The sequence below is a fragment of the Meles meles genome, chromosome 11, assembly GCF_922984935.1.
Source record: "Meles meles chromosome 11, mMelMel3.1 paternal haplotype, whole genome shotgun sequence".
Taxonomy (NCBI): Eukaryota; Metazoa; Chordata; class Mammalia; order Carnivora; family Mustelidae; genus Meles; species Meles meles.
In genome coordinates, this window is record NC_060076.1 from 77,115,898 (window position 1) to 77,140,595 (window position 24,698).

At 44.1% G+C, this 24,698-nt stretch overlaps 1 protein-coding gene across 2 annotated transcripts in view; it reads left to right on the forward strand.

The window, feature by feature from the left end:
* LOC123952753 (transducin-like enhancer protein 1) overlaps nucleotides 1-22,271 on the forward strand; it is an 86,978-nt gene extending 64,707 nt beyond the window's left edge. Inside the window, exons 14-20 of one of the 2 annotated variants that reach the window (XM_046022189.1) lie at nucleotides 1,327-1,403; nucleotides 13,082-13,331; nucleotides 15,279-15,526; nucleotides 18,646-18,793; nucleotides 20,229-20,379; nucleotides 21,273-21,349; nucleotides 21,496-22,257. In XM_046022189.1, the coding sequence (XP_045878145.1) occupies nucleotides 1,327-1,403; nucleotides 13,082-13,331; nucleotides 15,279-15,526; nucleotides 18,646-18,793; nucleotides 20,229-20,379; nucleotides 21,273-21,349; nucleotides 21,496-21,603 (1,059 nt within the window). In that variant the 3' untranslated portion in view covers nucleotides 21,604-22,257. Of the gene's footprint in view, nucleotides 1-1,326; nucleotides 1,404-13,081; nucleotides 13,332-15,278; nucleotides 15,527-18,645; nucleotides 18,794-20,228; nucleotides 20,380-21,272; nucleotides 21,350-21,495 lie in introns of both variants that reach the window. The other variant, XM_046022190.1, reaches the window with a different exon arrangement.
* The last annotated feature ends 2,427 nt before the right edge of the window (nucleotides 22,272-24,698 follow it).

The following is a 24,698-nucleotide window of genomic DNA, read 5'->3' on the forward strand; positions in this document are numbered from 1 at the left end:
GCCCGCTGCCATCAGCATGCTTCTGCATTAAGTTAGGGCGCAGCGCTTCTTGGTTTACTGTTTTCGTGGATGAAACAAGGCAGTGTTTAGGAGCTACTTTGGCAGTTTAGGGGACATCTGGTTTTCTCCCCCCAAATAGACTTTTTTTTTTTTGGAAGGCGATGGAATGACTCAGGTAGCTCACAGAAGCCTTTTCATTCATTTTCTTGAGGGTTTTTTATCCCCCCCTCTTTAATTCTTAGGAAAAAATATTTGAGAAGCTGTAATGTTTTCTTTCCATGCCTCTATTATTCTTTAAACCAACAGTGTGACTCAGGTGTAAGCAGTGATTTCAGGGCAACAGCGAGGATACAGAGGTGACTGAACCCTGGGGCAGCTTGCCCATCTTCTTGCCTACCATTGTAAATAGCCTCATTTTTCACTGGAAAGATACAAAACTGTATGCAAAGAGCAAAACTGACTGTAACCCTCGATTGCATCAGGGAAAGGAAACAGATGATATCCTGTAGCAAATATAAATCCCTATAGATTTCTCTTGGCTCTTTAGAAGAGATCATGTTCGGTTTTTTTCTCCTCTCCCCTCTTCGGATGGCATGACCTCCAGTAGTTTGGGCTGACAGTGAAGTTTGTAGGGTTTTTTCCCTTATGTTGCACTAGTAAGAAAGGCTGTACATTGGGGGGCAAGATAGTTTGAAACAAAGTGGGCAGCTGAGGGACAAGATACCTTCATTAGGGTACACAGAATAGGGAATCCATGTATGTTTAAGCAGTAACTTAGACCCGTGATATGAAATTGGGGACGATTTTGTCCCCCCCCGGGACATTTGGTAATATATGGAGACACTTTCGATTATCAGAAGTGGGGTGCTATTGGTACTTAGAGTGTAGAAGCCAGGGGTGTTGCTAACTATCCCAAGACAGCCACAAACAACTGCCTGGCTCAAAACCTTGATAGTGCCAAGGTCTAGAAATCCTGACTCAGACAGGTCTAGAAATCCTGTTCTCTGTACTTGCTTGGGCAAGGCAGTACATCCTGAGTCCACAGGAAGTAATTACTATGGGAAGCTGGTTCTCAGTGTCCAAATAGACCACACTCCCACTGACCTCCCCAAAAAGGAGCGTGGCCTGTTGTATTTATAGGTGGTTATAGTACTCCTTGAGTTGTAATTTTTTTTTTTTTTTTGGGGAAAAATGTTAGCATGTGTTACCATTCCTGTTTATGTTGCTTTGGAGATGTGGGAGTTTCTAGTGAAAAGTCTTTATATATGTTCACCAAGTGCGTACTCTGCATAAACTGAGTCTTCGATGTCTTATTTTTGTTTCCAGGTTGGGTTTGATCCTCCCCCTCACATGCGAGTACCTACCATCCCTCCAAACCTGGCAGGAATCCCTGGGGGGAAACCGTAAGTACCTCTAACTCCTCAGTTTTGTTTTAAAGGCAATTACTTCGTCATGGCTATTAGACTAGAATTCCAAAGGGAGCACAGGCTTGGACGTTTCCAAGGAGATTTCTAGTGTCTTTTCCTGAGGAGTGTTAACACTTTCTATAAATAGGCACCTTGTAGGTGTCATGCCTCTGTCTTCTCACTATGGGTGATCTCATGTATTTAGTTATTTCTGGAGAGAAGCTGTTGTTTACGGGGGCCAGGAGGGAGGCAAGAACAGGGGGAGGTTGGCCCTCCTCGCTTGACCCTTCTTCAGAAGTCTACTCTGCTGTGCCTTTGGTCAGAGGGTAGCTGATGGAGGTTTTCAACAGCACTGTGCTGTGGGCAATGGTTAAGCTCTCACGAACTCTTGAAATCTCTGAAATTTGAAACATGTCGACCTGTCTCGTGCTACCTTTTCCTTGTTTAGGTGGGAACTTGAGTTGTACGAAAGGTATTTGTAGCATTTGTTGGATGCCAGCATTGGAGGTTGGAACCTCCCTGCACACCCTCCCCCTGTCCGCAATAAAGTCTGGTGTGTGCTTTACTCTAAGAGATCCAAGATTACAAAACTCAGCGTGGCTTTGTGGGAAAGCATGAAAGATAGATTAAAGGGGCAAAAGAGCATTCAGAATTTGAAAAACCCCATTGGTTATTCTTCCGGGGTCACTTAAAATCACTTGCTTTCCATATGTTAGTAATTAGAAATGAGATTTTGAAGAATTCCTAAAGTCCTTAATTTTCGTACAAAGCAAAATTGAAATATGGGCGGGGGGGGATGTCTGGCTTACTTCCCAGCACATACTCTCCTCTTGCATAGGGCCTTTTACAATTTTGATTTTTCCAAATAAGGGTACGTGTCATAGGCCTTCAGTTTATTTTTCTTATACTCTCTGTGTGGTTGCTCTCAGCTTTTACTTCTGCGTCCACTGCGTGTTGCATGTTAGAATATTTTGAGTGGTCCATTCAACTACCTGGTCATCTTTGTGTGATTTGGATTGGAGTCTTTCTTCAAATAGACCAGCAGCGTGAGGAAAAGTGGAATTCCTTACTCCATTACCTGCTTTTTGGAAGCAGGCTCTACTTTACATGCATGATAATATCTATTTCATGGTAATTTGATTCATGAAGAAATGAAACTTTTTCTGTGCTAAGAACTCGTAGAGATGTTAAGAATCTACAGTGACATCTAGGCCCAAGGAAGAGCAGGATTGGGAATGGGACAGTGTTGCAAATGCTTTCTTACCTGGTGGATATCTTCTGATTGAATAACCTCATATTTTCCTGGGTCTGCCCTTCTGCATCCAGCTTTGGATGCCTCCGGGCACATAGTGGGTGTTTCTTATCTGTGGTCTCTGGCAGTCTAGCTGTTGTGTTGTCCTACAGACTGGTGAGTGGATAAAGGGCAAATGAGTAATGTGATAGGAGGCAATAATTAATAGAAACTGATGAATCTTCAGGGATGTAATAAGCAAATAATGCCAAGTTCAGCTGACCATTAGGGAAATCTAATTTCAAGAGTTGGAGATGTGGGGGTATGTCTGGCTGCCAGGACCCTATCCTGAATGTGAGGTGTGAGGCAGATGGGGTGGGGTTGGGAGAGCTATGAGCTATTGTTATGGTCTTGAAGGTGCAGAGGACCAGTAACTAGCTCCTTAATAGTTGTGTGTGTGTGTGTGTGTGTGTGTATGTGTGTGTGTGTGTATGAATAATGCAATTAGACACAAAGTTGAAACCTTTTCTGAATGATAGGACTGGTGTCATGCTTATTAGAGCCAAAATAGTCATGAGCTTGGCTTGTGAGCACCTTGGATTTCTTTGTGTTCACAGCTGTGTTAAGCTAGGACATGACATGCTTAGGGACAATGACAGTGGGCGCAGCAGCAAAGTTGTGAGAGTCACATAGGAGGGTGAGTTTTTGGATCAGAGTGGTCACTACTCTCCAAAACAGTGAAAATATATTTTTTAGGATTCTCTTTTAAGTTTGAGGGGAGCCATGTAATGTGAGGAAGATCAAGTTAATATGAGAAGGGGAAAATAGAGTTCACCGTGATCTCTGGGATCTGGGCTATACATCTTACTTCCTTTGTTTTAATCCATTAATTAGTATGAGAGGGCTTCCTGTCCTCATTGTGGAGGAAAGTAATACTCCCTGAGGCATTGCTTCTCAGAGCATCTATGATGACCAGTTTTTCCCCAATGTGACCAAGATTGGTATTCTTGTAACAGACAAATGCAGATGAATAGGAGAAGAAAGATATACAGTATGAGTCCGAGGTTTGGTTTCTTGTGTGTGTTTTATGTGTGTGTGTGTGTGTGTGTGTGTGATGGTTTTGTTTGTTTGTTTTGGGGGGGTTGTTTTGTTTTTTAGATTTTACTTATTTGAGAGAGAGTGAGAGCGCATGCAGAGAAAGACAGAGAAAGATGGAGAAAGAGCATGAGCTCGGTCGGAGGCGGGCAAAGGGAAAGCAGGCTCCCCACTGAGCAGGGAGCCTGATGTGGGGCTTGATCCCAGGACCCTGGGATCATGACTTGAGCCGAGGCAGACGCTCACCCAACTGAGCCACCCAGGTGCCTGGTCCCAGTTTTTGATTACAAGAGTCAGCTGTCATGAGTTGGCTCTATCGAGTTGCTGTGTAACCGTTTTCAACACTTCTGTCCCTGAGTGAGCTGATCTCCGTGCAGATGGTAGCAAATGTTTGCAGACCACACTTTGAATAGCTTTGGTCTGAGACACTTAAGAGAATGGTGACAAACCGACATGGCCAGGGTAAGGGTCAGTGAGGTGTGGTAAAGGTTTGCAAATGTCAGCCTCTGACAAATACCAATCAAAGCAATATTTGGGTAGGGCGATAGCTGGTTACTCATGGACATTTGAGCAAGAACTACGTGTCAGGCTTTGTGCTGGACGCTGAGCAGGCTCCAGGAAAGAGAATGTTCATCTTCCCCGCCTTCCGGGGCCCTGCGGGTGTGGAAACGTTACAAGTGCTGGAATGTGTTTGTGAGGCGCTGTGAAGGCAGAGCAGTGGGTGGCAGGTAAATCTGTAAGGAGTGACGACGGTTAGGATGGGAAGGGCTTCCTCGGGGTGAGAAGGAGACACTGAAAGCTAAGCATGCGCAGAAGGAACAAGCCCCAAGAGCAGAGGGGGCAGAAGCGGTGGACCATTGCTGGTAGAGGGGACAGCCTGCCACATGGTCGCTGTACTGGAGCTTGAGGGATTCCTGTGCACATGGAAGAGTTCCTTCCGGGCAGTAGAGCCAAGAGAGTTCCAGTGGGGCTGGAAGGATCTCGGGAGGGCCTCTAGTGTAAGTGCTCATCTGTGGTTCAAGTTTCCCACGCTCGCCTCACCAAGCAGCTGCGTGCCTCTGCCCAAGCATGTCTGGTGACAGGGCCTTGCTGGTGCCTGGAGCACCTTGTAACATCCTGTGACACTTTGCATGCCTTGGCCTTGAGTTACTATCGTGTGCACATGTCCGATTTCTACCTGCTTCTTCCCAATGGGAACTGAAGCATGTGAAGGCCCTCTATCCCCTTGAGTACAAATACCCAGTAAACAAATATCTGGTGCATTGAGGAGGTGGGAGATGAGTCCGGGATTGTGCAAGACTGTGACTCATCCTTTCCAAAGGAGATTCACATTTTGCATTTTAGAGTTCAGCACTGCTGATTTATAAGAGGTCACCCCAACTGTGTTTTCAAACTCTCGAGGTGAGATTTAATTGGTATTGTTTGCTCAGCTTCTCTTGAACTCACTTATAGTTTTAGGAAATGTATTCCCCTGAGCCTTGTGGAGATCCTGGTAAGAGAAATTCTGAAGTTTAGTTAGGTCAACATCTCTTTGCTGTGCCTCACTCTGCCCTTCCCCACCCAAGACGGCGTTTTGGCCCCGAAGTACCACTTTCCTTTCCATCCATGCTTGGAGGCTGTGCCCTTCCTGCCTCGAGTAGTAGCACCTAGAGGTCAGTAATAACTCAGACTAATAATAGTTTGGCTTAAGATCCAGCTTCGTTCCAGGTTTCTTCACCCTGTGTTTTAATGCTAGACATGTAATTGAGAAATCTTACACCCACTCGTTTACTGTTTAAATAAATCTTTAAAGTGCCTTTTTGGAGTTGGATCCTAAAGAGAAAAGAAAATCTTAAGTACATATGGAGTAAAATTGCCTCTTAGGAAAACATGTTTTGCAGCAGTGAAGAGCGGCCATTCGAGCTTCTAGCCAAGAAGACATTTCCGTGGTCAACCCCTGCCGCCACTCCCCATCCCATTTTCCAGTCCTCCCCATCCCATTTTCCAGTCCTGATCTTGCTTCTGGTTCCTCTGTTGACCATGTCTAGAATCGACAGTTGGCTTATTTAGTGGATTTGAAACTTAATTCAGCCCTCTTTTCACTGGTTATGGTATTTGGGTGTTTTTAGTCTATTAAACGCCAAAAGTAACATGCTTGTTTTATGTCTCATTATCACATATGGGTTTGGGTTTAATTTCTGTTTTTCTACTCTTTGATCTTCTGGGAATATGTAGCTGATTTCTTGAGAATATATTGAAATGGAAGGCCCTTTATTTTTATGTGAGTTATGTTTAGCTACTAGAGTTGACCTCCCTGTACATCTCTCTATCCTTCTTCCCCGTCTCAGAAACCCCTTTCAGTTTATCAGATGTAAGTGTGCTTTGCTTCTTTCTTGCTCACATAATGCTTGTTTGCCTGTACTGGTTGGTTCTTTTGCTAGAATTTTCAAATTGAGCTTTGAAAAGGCTATATTTTAGACTTCCCTTTGTTTAATTTTTTATCCAGGAATCTCTCCGGTTTCAATCTTTGTCCTGCGTGGGGGCCTTGTTGTTGCCCAGCACAAGCCTTTATTTTTTAAAAGATTTTATTTATGAGAGAGAGAGCATGAGCAGGGGCAGAGGGAGCCTGACATGGGACTCGATCCTGGGACCCCAGATCATGACCTGAGCCAGAGGCAGATACAACCAACTGAGTCACCCAGGTGCCCCACAGGTTTTCAGACATTTAGTTGGTAGAGGAAGTAGGCCCTAGAATTCAGAATCATAAATAACTAACTTTGCTAGAGGACCTCCTAGATTATCAACTAGAACATCTCCTGTTTTCTCTGGACAATTTTCTGGAGTAATTTTCTTTTAAAGTCCGTTTTAAAAGGTTCTGCATTTGCCTTTTCAAAAAATGGGAATAGTCAGGTATATGTTAAAAGTCATGAATAAGAAAAACACAGAGTCTCCCGTCTTAATGCTTTAAGTTCTCACCTTATAATTTAATTGTTACTAAAGCCCTACATTCATGTAGATACGCTATCTTCCAAATAGGGTCAGAAATGTGCCCTGATCTGTATATTTGGAAAAATGCCGGGATACCAAACTGGAAAAACGCTGTGTTTTATAGATGTTATAAGTTAGATATGCAGACCTGAAGAAATGTTAAAGGTAAAGTTATGTCGGCAGTGAAGGAGATTTTACCATAAATAGATGAATTGTATTCCCAAGGACCTATTTTCTTTTACTAAAATCGTAGAATACTATGACTCTGATTTCCTTACGACCTCACATCCCAGTCCCCCAGCCACCACCTTCATTATACTAGTTCTTGAAGCAAAGAGTATCCTCCACAATCATAAATTACATTCTTCTCATCTACCTTAGGATGACCCCGATGCCCCAGACCTCAAAGCCTCTGGGGCCAGGACTCTATAATGAAGTGCCCTGATGACATTGACAAGAAGATTTCTCTTATGTAGGCTACCTGTCTTCATCCTGATGGGCACGTGTTTTCCCTCTTGAGGAGATGATAATGCCCAGTGTAGTGCCAGTGAAAAGCTAGGGTGAAGATCAAGAGCTCTACTTTTGTGTCAGGCCTGCCCTTGATGCCCTGACTTGATTCATGGGCCTTCCACTTACTAGCCAAGTGGGCCAGTGACCCTCCCCTGCGCTGCTGCTGCCTCTCTCCAAATAATAAGGGATAAAGAGCTACCTCCTGACACAAGAACCAGAGGTTGAATCTATGTTGTGTGTCGTGCTTTTCTGGAAGTACCTTCTCATGCAGCTTCATTTATACCATACCTCCGCAGTCGTGTTTAGTGGCCAGGTTTTCTAAGGGCATGTTGTAAATATAGGAAAATGAGGCACAAGTAAGTTACCTGTGCCCCCACATCTTATTAGTGACTAGCTGAAACTCTAATCTGTGTCTCCTCACTTTTTTTTCTTTTGTTTTGTTTTTTAAACTATTTGGTATGCTTTTAAGCTGCTAGCACAGGATCACGCTTTTCTGCCTGTGACCTGTGGAAGCTTCTGGAGGGGTCTCATGTCCATTGGGCTCTGCTGACTTGAGGAATGGCCATGGATTTCACTCCATCACTGTGGTTGCTTTCATTGCCTTTTGTTTTGGTCCAAATAGGCTCTTAAGGGACCAGTTCCCCCCCTTGGGAATGTTGGTACTGTCTGTTTGTGACATTTGGTAGGACAACTGGAAATTTCTTGGGGAAAGTTGGCTGGCACAACCCAGGTGGTTAGAGGACCCTCTACTTTCTTGTAGCTTCTCTCCTTGCCAGAGCGAACTTCTGTGCCTCCATTTCTGAGTGAGTAGGGTACAATGATGACTTGGGATGTTGAGATTCAGGTACCTAGTGCCAGCTGCCTGGCGAAGTCAGCCCACCTTTCTCTGAAAACTCTGCTGTGGCAAGACATCGAATGAGAAGAGTAAACACGTGCAGCCGTCCACAGCGTGATACGAGCTGTAGCCAAGACTTATAGGAAGAGCCAGCACCCTGGAAAACAATCGTCCCTCCTGGGGAGGTTGTGGCAGACTGAGGAGGAGAGCAAGTGACAAGCACTTAGGAGGGAGGCGGTGCTATTCCAGGCCAGAGGGAACAGTTTGTGCACAATTTGGGAGACGTGACAGCGTGTGGTATTTTAGGGGACTGGCCCGTCATCCCATGTGGCAGGGAGTTTCGGATACAGGACGGTCACATGAACTGAGGCCTAGCCATATCATGAAGGGCTTGGCGAGTCCCGAAGAGCACGTGAGGGTTTCTGTCATGATTGGATTTTTGATACTTGTTAAGACAGCACGAGCTTCCCCATCGAGAGTGCCAAGTTCACAGGCGGCGGGGTCTTGGCTGCAGCCATGATCTCTGGGGCCATGGTTCTTCATCACCATTTACTGGATCCCACCACTGCTGTTCCTGTCTATTTCCAGCAAACCAACAACTCTGTAAACACCTGTTTTCCGTTGGCCGCAGAGCACAGCATAGTTTTGTTAGCACCAGTCTGCTAGGAAGAAAAACAACCTGCTTCTCCAAAGTGTAGTCTTGTTTTCTAGCTTGCCACTGTCCCCAAGAGGCTTCCCAGGGGAGGGAGAGGTACTCCTTCCTTTGAGTTTCTTCACCTCTGCTCTGTGCCCAATAAAGAAAGTGTCCTCAGCTCCAAAAGGGTTTGATTTCATTTAGTTTTTACATCTGCGCTGTCCAGGCTTTATTCTTTTCAGTTCTCCAACCAGATTTCGGAATTTGATCCTGATCAGCGGGCACTCGTGCAAAAAGCTGGGTTGGGTCAGGGGCTGAGTTCTCCGAGGCTTTCTTGGGTGCAGGTGGGTGGCCCCAGCAGTGTTGCCCCTAATGAGGGTGCCAGGAACTCACCCTTTCTGCCTCACAGTTTGCCATGGTCCTAGCTACATGTCCTCTTCTCCTCTTTGCCAAGGGCTCTCTACTCTCGCCCTTCAGGATCTATGGGTTTCCTTTGTCTTGTCATTGCCACATGCTTTCCTGATGCACACCCTGGCACCTTCCTCCCTTTCTGCATTCCTGGTCCCCACACTCGCCCACTGGTTGATAAGAGAGCCCTTGATTCAGCATACCCTCACCTTCCTCTTTTTGAGTCATGGGTGTTTGATATCGATGCTCCCCTTCTCTGGAGGCTCTGTAGGTGTGGAGCATGGTGTTCAGTGTTTAATGGTTTTGCAGCTCTTTTGCAGCTCTTTTCACCCAGGATGCAACTCCTGCATCCCTCATACTGGTTATATGTCTATCTTGTGGATCAGGAATGGACATGCTAATAGGCTGCAGTGAGTCAAGCCAGGAAGGATGGCCATAGTTAGGCCAGTGAGCCGGGCATCTCCCATACATTTAACACCTGAGTCTGGGCTGTGACCTGGCAGTGGACCTCGTCTACTTAATCATCAGTCAGGAGCCCTCTCGACTTTTTCTTGAACGAACAAATTTCAGCTTTTAAAATTGAGATAGGCATAAGGAAAAGTGTGTGAATTGTGTGTATAGCTAAGTGACTTCACTGTAGAAGCCCCTCTTGTGTCCTCTCCAGTAGCTGACAGGAACCACCCCCCTCTGGCTTAACATCACAGATGAATTCTGCCCATGTTTGAAATTCTATAAATCCAATCATTCCATATGCATTCTTCAGTGGCCGGCCTCTTTCTGAATTTAGGCTTGGGAGATATTTATAAATCCTCACTCCGTGTTTATAAATTCCCCTTCCTGGTTGATTTTACTTTTCCTAGCTCTTCAATAAGTAGAGGATCTCCCGTTTCCTTCTGGGATGTCTGTAACGTCGTCATGATATGCCATCAGTGGGGCCTTTGCTCAATGATACGCTTGTACTTCCTGTTGGTGAATAACTAATTCCAGACTCTCGTCGGCTCCCTTGGTTTTTCCTTCCAGTTGATCCCTCTTTGAGACCCATCAGCCTTTTGTGTTGTTCTGGTTTGTTCATTTGATTAGGCTCTCCAGCACCGCAGGCGGCACCAGCTTCCTGTGAGGCCCCCTGTGACTGATGTATTAACATCCATGTGCATTTCCCCGGGGACCCAGAAATGTTCCCAGCTTCTGGCAGCAGTTCAATGCTCTGTGAATCAATTTTAAATTGCCTCAGTATGATGATCACAGACCTCCTGTGTGTTTAAAGAAGACACCTGGGAGAGAGACGGGTGTCTTCCAAAAATGGGTGTACAGCTCTCTGTCTACACTTCGTGCATCTGTTTTAATCTGGAACGCTGAACTCCATAACAAGAGGGGTTCCAAGTGATGCAAGGTAAAATTTTCTTCCCCTAAAACTCCAGAATTGCTAAAAGGGTGCCTTACGGGGAGTTTGCCTACCTGGAGGCGCCGACCTTGATTTATGGCCGATGGAGAAGCGGACCTTCACATGTGCCATTATTCTCACACAGAGAGCTTTAAGAGGCAAGTTCTCTCCCCACGTCAAGCACTGTTCTAACCAAATACCTTCCATTTGATTGTTTCATGAAAACATTCTGGTCATTTCTCCAGCTTTACCTAGTTCTTTGTCATTTTCAGACCCAGCTTAGGGGGTCACATAATTGCTACTGGACCCTGAAGAATTCTTCTAGAACATGAATAGAGTTAAACTCCAGTTCTTATGGTGGTCCCATCTTTAAGGGCCATACAATGCTATTTGATTCCAGCTCCAAAAATCCCATAATAAATGGCATAGGTTCTGTTAACTCCAATGCACATATTAAAATATCATGTGGGCTTGACATGTTACTAAGGACACCAAAGGGTACTGTTGCATAAAAAATAGGGGACTTAGTGGCTTGTTTTCTTGTAAGGGCTTTGAGCTATAGTTGTTCTATATGCATATTTATTTTCTAGGACATTCTATAGAGTTCCCATTATGTGCTCCATTATCGAATTAAGAGTAATGTTAAGGATTTGGTACAGCTAGCCACATAATTTAGTTGCTGGAACCAGTTTGTCATGAAATAACATATATTTAAGATTGTGTCTTTTGGTTGGGGGAAGGGGAAGTTCTTTCTCAAGCCTTTATGTATTTGATATTTTCCTTTCATAGAGCAAAAATAATAGCATATATTTTCTTTTTTCGTTTTATTTTATTTCTTTTTCTTTTTTATTTCTTTTCAGCACAACAGTATTCATTGTAGCATATATTTTCTTCTCAAGCTTAGGAAAGTACATAGGTTTTATGTGCAAGCAGGTTGGAAACCTGATACCTTGTGTCAGTTTTCAATGTTGTGCATGCTAAGTTATTTTACAAAATTTGAGTTAGCATTAAACTGAAAATTGGAGTTCTGTGTTAATACCCATAGTCTTCAGATCCGTAAAGGGACTGCAAGGTGCCAATGACAAGTTCCAGAAAGGGCCCAAACTTATCCCAGAGGGTCACAGGAAGGAGGAAACTCTACATAGTTCATTTGTTATGTATGCAGACCTATAGAAAAGACTTCATGTTGAACTACTAGAATGCCTAGTGATGCTTCAGAGAAGAATAAAACGAAAGCAGTGCTCTTCAAAATCCATAATTCCATCAGTTTGGATGTTGGGGGTGGATATTAGCACTTCTATATCTTTCACCTTCTAAAGATTCTTTTCTTTGTGCATGTTTTATAATGTGTGTGATATATTAGTGCTTGGAGTTTAAAGCATTAGATTATAAAGCTGAAAATATGCTTTAAGATTTCGGGGTAGAACCAAGAATGTCCTAGGATTAGGTTTGTTCGTATTGAACAGGGAAAACAAGATCTTAAAATAACATTAAAAGTTTATTTCTCTCTCCCGTAAAAGATACCAGCTGTCAGCAGCCCAGGGCAGGTATCACAGCCCCATACTGTCACCAGGGCCTCTGCATCCTATCTTTGGGTTCTACTTCCTTCAGCAATTGATTTCCAACTTCAGAGTCAGCTGTGGCCCCCCCAAGGGCTGGTGGAACTCTCATTACCTTGCTCACAGTTAACAGTAGTAGGAAGAAGTAAGAAGAGAGGACAGGCAGAAACCCCAATGCACACCCCTTAAAATTCTTTTTCTTTTAATTAATAAACTTTACTTTTTAGAGCAGTTCTGGGTTCATAGCAAAATTGAGCTAAAAGTACAGAGAGCTTCTACATCCCCCAGAGCCACTTTCTGGGAAGTTACGAGCTTAATGCCGCCCCGCAGCGCATGTATGTTGAGCCGTGTACATCTCAGTGGTGAGAATGTGGTAAAGCTGGGGAGAGAAGCAAAGAGTAGCTTTGCTGCCTTAGATAAAGTGGGTTTGTGGCCAAGGGAGACAGGGAGATTGTCAAGGAGAAAAGTTGAAATCTATCGCCAAGCTATTTGATGTAGGAGAATCTTTTATTATTTTCTCCTGATTATGCCAAAGAGAATAAATTCAAGCCCGAAACTGGTGCATTTAGAAAACTGCTTTTGTTTGTCAGTGTTGAAATATACTGTTTACTATGTGAAATTACTAGGAGTTCTTAAGGGCTTCGTCTGAAGCATAAAAAATAATCATTTAATTTATGCTAGGAAATCATACAATTTTACAAGGTACATGGAGGGAGGTATTTTATGTTCATTTGGAAGCATAGTTAGCATTCTATATGTGATTGGAAGGAATACCTTATGGAATGGTTAGGCACAATTGAAAAATAATTAAATATTTAAAAAATAAAGTTCAGTGTACCTGTCCTTTGGTACACTCTAGACTTCTGTTACGAATTTTAAATTTGCTCCTTTGGTAAATACTTTAGCTTCTATTGATTCCAAGAAAATCCTCAGGAAAATGTTCCCCTCTTTGTCCTCCTCATAGATGCTGCTGAGCTAATGGCCAGCTGCTTTATGATAAATGTTTTCTCTGTCTCCTCTCCCGTCTTTCTCTCCAACCATCCCCTTTCCAAAAGTGCGTACTCCTTCCACGTCACCGCAGACGGCCAGATGCAACCTGTCCCTTTCCCCCCCGACGCCCTCATCGGACCTGGAATCCCCCGGCACGCACGCCAGATCAACACCCTGAACCACGGGGAGGTGGTGTGCGCGGTGACCATCAGCAACCCTACGAGACACGTGTACACAGGCGGCAAGGGCTGCGTCAAGGTCTGGGACATCAGCCACCCCGGCAACAAGAGCCCCGTCTCTCAGCTCGACTGTCTGGTGAGCGAAAAGGAACTGGTGCACGAGGGTAATGTCTCCCTGGAGACTCAATAAGGAAATGGCTGTTTGGGCCTGGGTTTTATTCCCATTATGAGGAAATGGAAGCCCTTTCTGTTTCCTGCGTTAGCTGTGTAGCCCCCCAATCCTTCTCCCTGAAATGTGAAGGCTTCATTTGTTGCTGTTTGGGTGGTTAAATCCCAGAGTTGGGGGACTTCTTTTAAAAAATATTTTACAGTAGTTTACAAGCTGTCCTTGTTTGAGTGTACATTCAAAAGGGGGTTTCCCATTTAATGCATGCAAGCACAGCGAGGCCTGGACTCTGAGCCCTGCAATCCACTCAACTTTTAATTTCCCTGCAGCCTTCGGATAAATATTGAATAGTAAACATTTGATAACATGGCATAAAAAAGTATTCTGAACAGGGTCTCTGTTTTCAGGGAGACCTAGGAGGGCTGGCTGTGTTTTATTACCTTAATTCAGGAAAGGTTAACAGATCACAGTGCCAGAAAATGGGGCGGCCACCAGCAAAACAGGAATGGTGAGAATGCTTTCCCGGAGCACTCTACCCCATCAGCCTGCTCCCAGGGTAGGAGAATACTGCTTTGCATTTTTCAGGATCACAGAGCATGTTGGGACATGTTCCGATCTTTATAAACTGTGAGCCCAGATTTTACAGCCCATGTACCACTGGCCTTAAGCAGAATCAGAGCCACCCCACCCCCGATACGGGTCCTGCCCACACTCTGCTGTGGCGGCGGGTGCGGTTTACCCACCGCCTGCCCAGCCACTGCCAAGATTTCCAGAGCCAGAGGTTTCAAAAAGAACGGCAGTGTTTTTTGAGATACACCAGCTTTTTTTCCCTAGTAGTTATTGATTTGCTTTTTAGTCAAATAACTTTAAAAGATCTCCATTAATGAAATTTCAACATGTTTCAACATAGGGCGACATTCTATAATAGTAAGAGTATTTAAAAAAAAAAAGTATTTTGTGACCCTCATCACCTTTGTTGAAATTTATGTGCTTAAAGTTTTTTCTCATCTTTGAATAATAGGCCTAGGCCATGGTCAAAGCATAGAGAAAACGTCAGTTCTATTTGGGTTGAAGGATAGCAATTATTTCTTTCAGGGACGGGAGGGTCATTTTAGGTCCCACCTTTATTTTTCTTTCTTTCTTTCTTTCTTTCTTTTTAAGAGGTGGGGGTGAACAGAGGGAAAGGGAACGAATCTTTAGAAGGTTCCATGCCCAGCAACGGGGACCTGATGCAGGGCATGATCCCACAACCCTGAAATGGTGACCTGAGCCAAAATCAAGAGTCAGACACTTAACTGACTGAGCTACCCACATGCCCCTCTCACCTTCCTTTTTAAATTGATAGGGAGATGCCCTCTTTTATCAATTTCTTTGGGCTGAAAAGCTTGATTATGGCAGCAGCCGTGTTACCCCTTGAGGAAGCAGCTCCATTAAAGTCCTAAGAAGGATCCCTGTGACTAACAAAGAGTCAGCACAAGCCTTAGGTAGAGATTTAAAAGTAATGAAAACCAGAACGTAGGCAGCAGGTCTGCATTTTCCAAATAGTAAATAGGGGAGGGTGATGAGGTCAGAGATTTATAAGCTAGTTTTGAAAAGTGGTTTCTTCACAGAGAAGTGTGTGCACACAAAGCTCACATCTGCTGATCATTTCAATTCTTTCTACTCAGCAGGAAACTGGATGTCAGGAAAAGTTCCATCTAAGTGTTTGCCCATAAGCAAGCCGTGAAGTTTGTTTTGTTGACTGTTTCAAAGGGGAAAGTTACAACTGAATCCCAGTTTTTGCTACAGAACTCTTGCCCTGTTGGTGTCCGTGAAATACCACTTTTTCAAGTCAAAAACCAAGATAGCAGCTAGAGAGCATGGTATTATTACTGCTTGATTATGCATCATAGCAATGGAGCTATGTTTATTTCACAGAACAGGGATAACTACATCCGTTCCTGCAAATTGCTCCCTGATGGTTGCACCCTCATTGTGGGAGGGGAGGCCAGTACTCTGTCCATCTGGGACCTGGCAGCTCCGACCCCACGCATCAAGGCAGAGCTGACGTCCTCAGCTCCTGCGTGCTATGCCCTGGCCATCAGCCCCGACTCCAAGGTCTGCTTCTCGTGCTGCAGTGATGGTAACATCGCCGTCTGGGACCTGCACAACCAGACGCTGGTGAGGTGCGCATCTCTGGTTTTCTATGGTGGGGGTTCCCTCCTTGGGTACCTGGGCCTGAGGGCCTCCTGCTTCTTTTTTGGGCTTCACGTAGGCTCTCAGCCCATGTGAAGAGCCTCCTGTGTGCTGGGCTTAGAGCTCTAGGTGTTGGGAGTGTGAAGACAAAACTGACGCTGCCCTGTGGGGGGCTTACAGCCTTGCCGCTATGCTCAGTATCCTCCACACTTTCTATTAACTCCCTAACATTCCCGTTCTCTAGCCACTTATAGATGCTGGACGTATTAAAAAAATATTCCTGACTTTTGCCAAGGGGCAGCATACATACCATGGATTACGTGGTGGTACGCAGGGTCCTTGATACTAGGTGCTTTTGGCTTTGGCTAGAACCTTGTTGGGGAAACAGGAGCAGAGTGATAAAGGATAACAGAAAATCAACAAAGCGACATGAGAAGAGGAGATTCCAGAAGTGCCTGGATGGCTCAAGATGCCTTCAGCTCAGGTCATGATCTCAGGGTCCTGTGATCAGGCCTAGAGTCTGGCTCCCTGCTCAGTGGGAACTCTGCTGCTCCCTCTCCCTCTGCCTGCTGCTCCCTCTGCTTGTGAGTGCACGCTTTCTGTCAAATAAATGATTTTTTTTTTTTAAGAGGGAGATTCTGTGAACTTTACCCACGAAATTGTTTTAAAGTGTGCATGCTTCTCAGTTACTAAATTAGTGCTGTCCAGGTGTCGTTCCGCCCAGGAATGAGCCTGTCTTCCTGTAGTCTGTCCTCTTAACTGTGGTGACAGCCACAGTCCTGCCATCTCTGTGTCTCTCCTTGCCTCTGACCAGCTCCTTCCCTCTGTTGAAGTCAGAGTCCATACCAGAGATGTTATAGAAAAGTCTTTACAAAGGGAAGCACTAGTTAAACATCCCAGGTAAACCTGGCTTGTGTTCTACCTTTTCGTTCCCTGTTTTCTTTGCTCAGAAATGCTCTTTGTTTATGGTGTGGTGGTAGGCTGGTGGATGATTTAGCAGGGCTCCTTTGATGCTTTGGGTCCCTGTGCCAGAGCGAAGGGATGGATTTTCGAAGTCATAGCAGCTTAGTCTCCCTCCAAACCTTCTCTGTAGGAATCCAGTCAGTGTCACCAAGTCAGGCTCTGTCCCTGCGTGTGGGTGATGCTGTGGTTGTTGTTTTCTCTTGTCATGCTCTAGCCAGCTCAGAATGAGCAGAATGGACACAAGGAAATAAATGGACAGTCCCTTCAAACTTTTAGCCTAGCCAGTGTTTGCTGTTTGTTTTTTCTTTTCTTTCTTCTTTAAAAAACAAAAAAACTACTCAATAAATAGCACTTTCAAAATTTTTATTCTAAGGGCTTTTCAAATATTAATCCATTTAATCCTTATAACATCTGCACTGCTATTATCCCAATTTTATAGGTAAGGAACCTGAGGCAGAGAAAGGCTCACACAGTCGGGTGCAGGGGAGACAAGATGCGGTGCAGGCATGCTGTTCTCATGTCTGTGCTCTGAATTCCTGCTCTCTTTCAGCCCCCGGGAGTAAACACCTGCTGGATATAATGGGGTAGTGCTTTACGAATTTCTTGCTCACTTTGGGTTGGCCACGTGTGGCTAACAGCTGCCCTGTGTGAGAGGGTGTTGTAGAGTTTGCTGAATATCTCAGTATCGACGGAGACCCAGCAAGGTCAGCACCTTCCTTCTGGGAGCCTGAGAGTAACACCGAGATTTGTGGGCGGAGGTTAGAGGAGCACCCACCAGGCGGCTCAAGTCTGTAGAGAAAACCATTTTTAGTCAAGGAGTAAAAGTTTGAGAAAAGGAATAGCAGAACTTTCAAAAGATGGGTCTGGGACTTCAGTAGTCCTGTGTGACCTGTGGGGAGTCTTGGGGGAAAGTGGGGCTGGTTGGGGTATGCGTGCATGGGATGGGGTGGGAACAGTCAGGTGCGTGAGGGGGAGAGGGCTAAGTAAGATGGACATTCAGAATAACTTTTAGAGGAACAGGTTTTGAAGTGATAGTTGTCATCTTGTCTCAGAATTCATGGCAAGTGCTGCTTTTGTCTTGTCTTCCACGCTCTTCAAATTCGAAGCTCAGTTTAAAAGTTCAGAGTTCTGTGGCAACAATAAAGTGAGGAGAACTTAGAGGAAGGACAGACCTAGAAACTTCGGGTGTTGAAATTCCCGAGCCATTCTCATGCATCCCTTCTTGTTCACTATAGTGTTTGGGCCTGTTCTGGTCATGTCCCTGCTGGCTCCCTCTTGGCATTCAAAACTGGGTCTGGATGTACAGATCACCAACCCTGCGGTGGCTCACCTTGGCCTCTCCCTCAGCAAACCACCCGCCTTTGGCCTGGCAGAGCATCTGTGCTCTGCAAATCTCTGTTGTTTGATTGGTTTTGGTAGTGTTGCTTGACTGAAGCACCAGAGTTCCCTTGAAGAGAGCAACCTTGTGCTCCACTTCAAGGCAGGGTCCCTGCTGAGGTGCCCATGGGTCAGCCTCAACAATTAGCTTTGTCTCATGCTGGCCCTTGAGACAGGAGGCCAGCATGACCCTTTGTCTCCAGGAGTCCAGATTTCCTAATGCAGGGCTGTTTCTAATCCAGAAAGCAAGGTTGAGTAAATATGTGAGCTCATGCTTTGTTGCCATGTAGGGCATTGCCCTATGGATTCACTCATGGAAAAGTAAGTGCTTCTGGACCCAGAGCTCCTAATGTTGCGATGTAGGCCTACATCTTTCTTTATAGAATATACTTGGGATTCTGTGTGTTTGTCTTTTTTTTTGTTGTTGTTGTTTTTTTTTTTTTCCCTATAACACTCAAACACTTTTCCAGACCTGGGAGGAATTTTCCCTTCCAGACGATTTGTAAGAAGAGCTATAAGAGCGTATTTAAGTTCTCCCGTGTGATGACCTAAAATGGCATTCCACATCTTTAGCACTTGGACCGTGAAAAAAGAAAAGGAAAATCTGCAGGTGCTGTTTCCTCCTCAGGGGAAGGTTAGTGTGATCTTGCACATCAGCAGACACTGAAGAGATGACACACACACACCCTGAGTCCAAAACTAACAACACAACAGTGTTTACCTTGAGCTCTGGCAGGAAATCATTATTCAATCTGGTTTGTTTTATCAGGCAATTCCAGGGCCACACAGACGGAGCCAGCTGTATTGACATTTCTAACGACGGCACCAAGCTCTGGACTGGTGGCCTGGACAACACGGTCAGGTCCTGGGACCTGCGCGAGGGGCGGCAGCTGCAGCAGCACGACTTCACCTCACAGGTGACGAGCTCCCCCACCCCACCCCCACCCTGGGAATCTCTGAGCTGGTCTGCCGGTGGCGTCCTTCTCCCTCCCTTCACACCCCACCATAGTAAGAACAAGGCACCAGTCTTGACTTTGAGATGCCGATTTAAAACAATCAAAAACAACCTCCACAGACAGACAACATCCCTGAAATGCTTAGAGTGGTTTCTAAAACCCAATCGGTTAAGACCTGTTACTTTTATTTATGTACGAGTTCATTGAAGGAACTCGTACGGTGAAGAACCTATGGTTTTACCTGTTGGAACATATTCCCACCGTCCAATGTGGGGGTGAGAGGATTATTTGATTCAAATATAAAAAGACAGCTTGAAAAATAGGCAGGGTTATCATGAGTCGAGAAAAATCACAACAGCTCTGAAAGTTAATTCATTTCCCTTGCATCGGGGAGCTTAAAAAAATGCAGTGCTATCTCTGTGGATGCCCATTTTATTATGCATCCCTGGGAAAAGGGACTCGTGGCTGTCTAGGTTGATGGAGGTTTGAAATGATATGAAATGGCAACTTCGTGGGTTGTGGGGGTGAGTTAGATGGCGAGCGTCTGAATCTCGACTTGTTTGGGGAAAGACAGTGCCATTTTAAGTATCTTCTGTGGGTGGAATTGTTCTTTTGATCATTACTTGTGTACAGCTATGCATATTACTACATTTCATGTCCCTGTTAATCTTTTGTGGAGTTTCTTAGAGTCTTACTCATTCCAGCCCTTTTCCCAGTATGAGTTAGGGTACGGTTTACAGTCTGCCTTTAAAAAAAATTCATATGGAAAATTTCAAGTGTACACGAGTGCAGAGACTGTCATTGCATATATCAAAGTACAGAGAAGTGTCCAATAAAGCCCACTTGCCCATCACCCAGCTTTACAGTTGTGAATCCATGACCTGTCTCCCATATCATTCCTGCCCCCAAACACTGAATTGTTTTAAAGTAAACCCCAGACATATGTCATCTCATCACAAGCATTTCAGTTAGTATCTGCAGAAGACAAGGACCACTTTAAAACACACATATACACACAGATGTCATTATTATTAAGAATAATTTCTTGGGGCACCTGGCTGGCTCAGTTGGTAGAGCATGTGGGTCTTGATCTCAGGGTCATGAGTTTGAGCCCACATTGGGGGTAGAGATGACTTAAATACATAAACTTAAAAAAGTATTAAGAGAATAATTTCATCACATGTGATGTATATATTCCAAGCTTTCTGTTTGTTTTCATAAAGGTGTTTAACACTTGGCTGGTCTGTGTTGGGTCTCTTGTCCTGTGGACAGTACTGCAATCCAGAGTTTGCGGATCACATCCCCCTCTTCTTGCTGTTTTACCCGTTTCTTGTTGCCATTTCACTTCTCGGTTTATTGGGCAAAATCACCAGCAGGCCTGTTCTGCTTCCTACAGATCTTCTCCCTTGGATACTGCCCAACTGGGGAGTGGCTGGCCGTGGGCATGGAGAGTAGCAATGTGGAAGTTCTTCACGTGAATAAGCCTGACAAGTACCAGCTGCATCTCCATGAGAGCTGTGTGCTATCCCTAAAATTTGCTTATTGTGGTGAGTTGAGCTGAAAGAAAACTGGAGGACGCCAATGGCCTCAATGGAAAATACTTCTTAAAAAAAAAATACAGTAGAGATCATGTCTGGAAAAAATGTTCTCTGAGCAGCTGGATGCAATAATTCTACTGTCTTAATATGTCCCTCAGAGCATCGTGATGTCCGTTTCAGCCTGTTTTCCTAATGTGAGAAAAGTCAGCAGGGGATGCAGTTGCCTAATACAAGATTTTGACATAGATTTATTTTTTTTTTAAGCACAGAGGTGGAGGGCAATTAGTTACCACTCTGTAGGGGGCAAGGTTTTTAGAAGCCTGGGGCAGCCATGTTGGAAGTCCTTATGGACCGAGCAGGATAGGGAACTAGAATCAGAGAAGGGCATACTCAGCTTGCCCCACAATGTTCTACTCTACGGTGAAGATGAAGAGAGAAGTTCATGTGGAGTCAAATATTTATCCTCGAGATGGATGGAGGGATGAATAGCCGTTAGTCACTGAGCACATTCTGTGTGCCATATATCATGTCTGGCATTTTCCTTAAGTTTGTCGTTTAATCCTTCCTAGTCCCATTTCATTGTGAGGAAACAGACTACAAGGACAGCAGCTTTATCGATTCACTATTTGAGGACCCACTGTGTGCTGGATGTGATCCTGTCTGAAGTGTATCCGGTGGCTTGTGGGGCTAACAATACGGTCCCTGCCACAATGGGGCAAACCCAAGACCACAGCTGGTTCACAGTGGAGCCTGGATTTAAAACCTGCTCTCTCTACTCCCATCCTAGCCAAGCGCTTAGACATGATAGTTCACAATTAGAAATGCTCTGAGTTTGATGAAGTCCAGGTTGCTAAGAAGGGATTTTAATCTTGTTTACCTCCATATTCCTTTGCGAACTCTAGGTAAATGGTTTGTGAGTACTGGCAAAGACAACCTCCTCAATGCTTGGCGGACCCCCTATGGAGCTAGTATATTCCAGGTAAGTAAGTGAGCGCTCCTTGCCCAGAAGGACCGTTTGATCGGGGCATTCTCCAGGACTCCAGAAGTGAAGGCACCTCGGGGAGGAGCAGGGGCCCTGAGGATCTCTGTTCCCATTAAAACTGCGCCCATTGTTTTCTGTTCCAGTCCAAAGAGTCCTCGTCCGTGCTTAGCTGTGACATCTCTGTGGATGATAAGTACATAGTCACTGGCTCAGGGGACAAGAAGGCTACAGTCTATGAAGTCATCTACTGAAAACATGATGTGGTTTAACGTTTATAGTTGAATCGGGCCAAAATGTTTTGAGAATTTGTAGAAATAGAAAAGTTGTAACTTTAAAAGGAAAAAAGAAAACCACGAAAACCTGTTTCCAAACCTTGACACGAAACTACTTTGAGTCTACAGAGAGAAGGCGACGAGTCTGTCAGCTGAAGGTCACCCATCTACCTAGACCAAACGGAGCACTGAGGCAGAGTGGACAGAGGGGCCAAAGGGTGTAGGCAGAGCCTGTTCCTGTCTGTCTGTGTGATCTGACGAGATTACCTTCCCGTTCCTTGCGGTTCCCTCACGTTCTGTGCTTCATAGAGCAGTGCTGTCTCCAATGAACGTGTTTCCTGGTTTTGCATCTTGTGAAATGTTTTTTTGTATTTTTGTTGAAGGTTAAACATTTGTATAAATTGTAAATATATTTGGTTTATTACAGTAAAGCTTTAGTACCAATAAGTGGTTTTCCTTTTCCTTCTTTGTTTTTTTTATCAAAGCTTTGGGATCATTCATGTGGGTGTTGTAAGCAGAGTCCACACATTTGCAGAGTAAGTTGAAGCAGGCACTTCTGAATTTGCAAATAGATTTGGTTGTGGACTCGCACAATCAACACCTCTAAGTTAGTGGGAACTCAAGACTAGGAATAGTCAGTACTTGAAGATTTACTAATGACACTTTCATTTGGGAAGCTAAAATAACTTCATCAAGATTCGTGTTTTTTAAAAGATCCTCCTGTGATTGGAGGTCACAAATTAAAGCTCTGCCTTTTCTTAGTGTTTCACTGGGAGACAGAATATTCTCTTCTCCGGGAGAGTCTGGCATCTTCAAATCTTTATTGTCTCCCTTGGCAAGCGTCACTTCTCAAGACATGTGGGTGACTTGTGTTCAGTGTTAAGATTGATGATGTCCACAAAGCTGTGGAATTCATTAACCCGTAAAAGAAAAGTGAGATGCCAACTGGTTATGTCTCATTAATACTTACTTAATCTATTATAAGAGTTGACCTGAGCCAGTCACGCCCAGCACTGAGCCCCATTCTTCTCATTAAGGTGTTCCCTGCAGCTTCTAGCCATTGCAATCTCTCATTAGTCCGATCTTCCTCTTGGTGGACAAGCTTGTATTAATTTGATTAGATGAAACCCATAACCCTGAGCTTTTAATAAGTTGACCATGCTGTTTCCTCCTGAAAAGACTATATGGCTCATTTCTTCGTATACCTATTATTAACTGTTATATTTTAGAAAAGAATGGTTAATATTTTTAAACCAGGCTTCCTGGCTATTTAAAAATAGCACCTAAGGAATTTTTAATGTTCTTGTTTTCTTAGGATCCAGCAAGTTGTTGGCAGTTTGTCTTAATATTTTTCATTTGTTATCCAGACCTCCACGTTTTTATACATTTAACATTATTTTGTTTGCTTTTTGCCAAAATAGTATTTGTTTATGCAGAGAGTTGTTAAGTATTTTCTCTTCTCATTAAGTGAATGGCAAAGCCCTAATTACTAAGGCTGATTTCTCTCTCATCCCTTCTTTGTATAATGAAGTACATTTCTCTACTACAGATTCTGATGGCTTATTAATATAATATTTATCTTTTCTGTTCTCTCTCTTTTCCTGCCTGCCTCCCTTATTTTCTGTACAAGGAGGAGAGAAATTACATTGCTACAACAGAGACCTACCAGTAAAGTGGCTTAGAGACCACAGGGATTTGTATCTCCGCTAGAGACCCAGGCCAGCGGTGTAGCTCTGTGTTTCCATCTTTGGCTTCCCTTGCCCCCACTTCCAGACATCAGTGGGGAAAATCCAAGGAAATGGATGTCCTTGTCAGCAGGTGACTTAAGAATCTGGTCTTTATTTCTGCTGACTGGGACTTAGTCACGTGGGAGACTGGGAAGTAGGGTCTCTTGCTTGCTGTAAAGCTGTATGTCCATCAAGAAGAGGGGGGCACATTTGAAAGGATTCTGGGTTAAAGAAGTAGTCCCGTTTTCTGTTGGTACATTTTTTTCCTTCTGTGCTTTCTTGTTTCCCAAGCTTCTGATACTCTTTCTCTAGTGAGATTTTTGAAGGTCTACACCTTACAGTTCATCAATTATCTTGAGTCTGGTGAAACCACTTCTGTTTGCTAGTGTGGTCCTGGAAGAGGCATTCTAGAGCTAGTCCTACTCCTCTGCTCAGGGTGTTTGGAATCTTGGGGAGTTGCCAAGACAATTGCTTCCCTACTCATAAAATGGGAATGAGACAGTAGTCATGCCTGCTTCTCTGAGCCTTGGGGATCAGAAACAGGTATGGGAAGCAGGACTGAGTGGCAACTGTCTCACAAATGGAAGATATGAGCGGGAGAGTGATTTCTTCCTAAACTGAAATTAGGAGTCACACTCCTGTCCCCAAGTGAGCCTGGAATCATGGGGTTCTTGAAATCCTGGTAAGCCAAATGTTGGTATACACCATGCCTTGATATGGATTATAAATTCACATTCAATAAATTCAGATTCAGCCAAACATTGATTGCCTGTATATGCCAAGAGCCGTGCCAGGTAGTTTCACCCATAAAAATACTAGGATTGTCATTATCCCTAGATGTATTTAATCTTGTTTATTTTTTATCACTTTGTGGTCTTTGCACCTTGAATGTGGGTTTCTGCCATGTAGTTTTTCCATGAAATTGAAGTTCACTAAGTAAAAACTGAAATCCTAGTGAGATTAGGTTTGGAATGCCTTTTGGTAACTAGGTGTTTCTAGCACTTACAATAAGGACAAAATATGTCATCAATATGATAATTAACATTTTTTTAAAAAGTTTGTGCTATTTGCCAGGTGGTAGGGAAGTGTTTGACATAAATTATAATCTTCATAGCAGTTGAGAGATGGGATTTTTGATGACCTAATTTTTTCTTTTTTTTTTAAGATTTCATTACTGGTCAGTAGCATCTGGTTTTAAAGCCATAGAGCATTCATATAGGGATTTTAAAACTGGGATTTTAAAAATGGCATTTGTGCCATTTAAGATTATGACTTTCCCAAATGAGTTTTCCAGTAAATCGGAGAGATCAAATTCTTACCTTCAGCATGATGCTTCATGCCATCAGG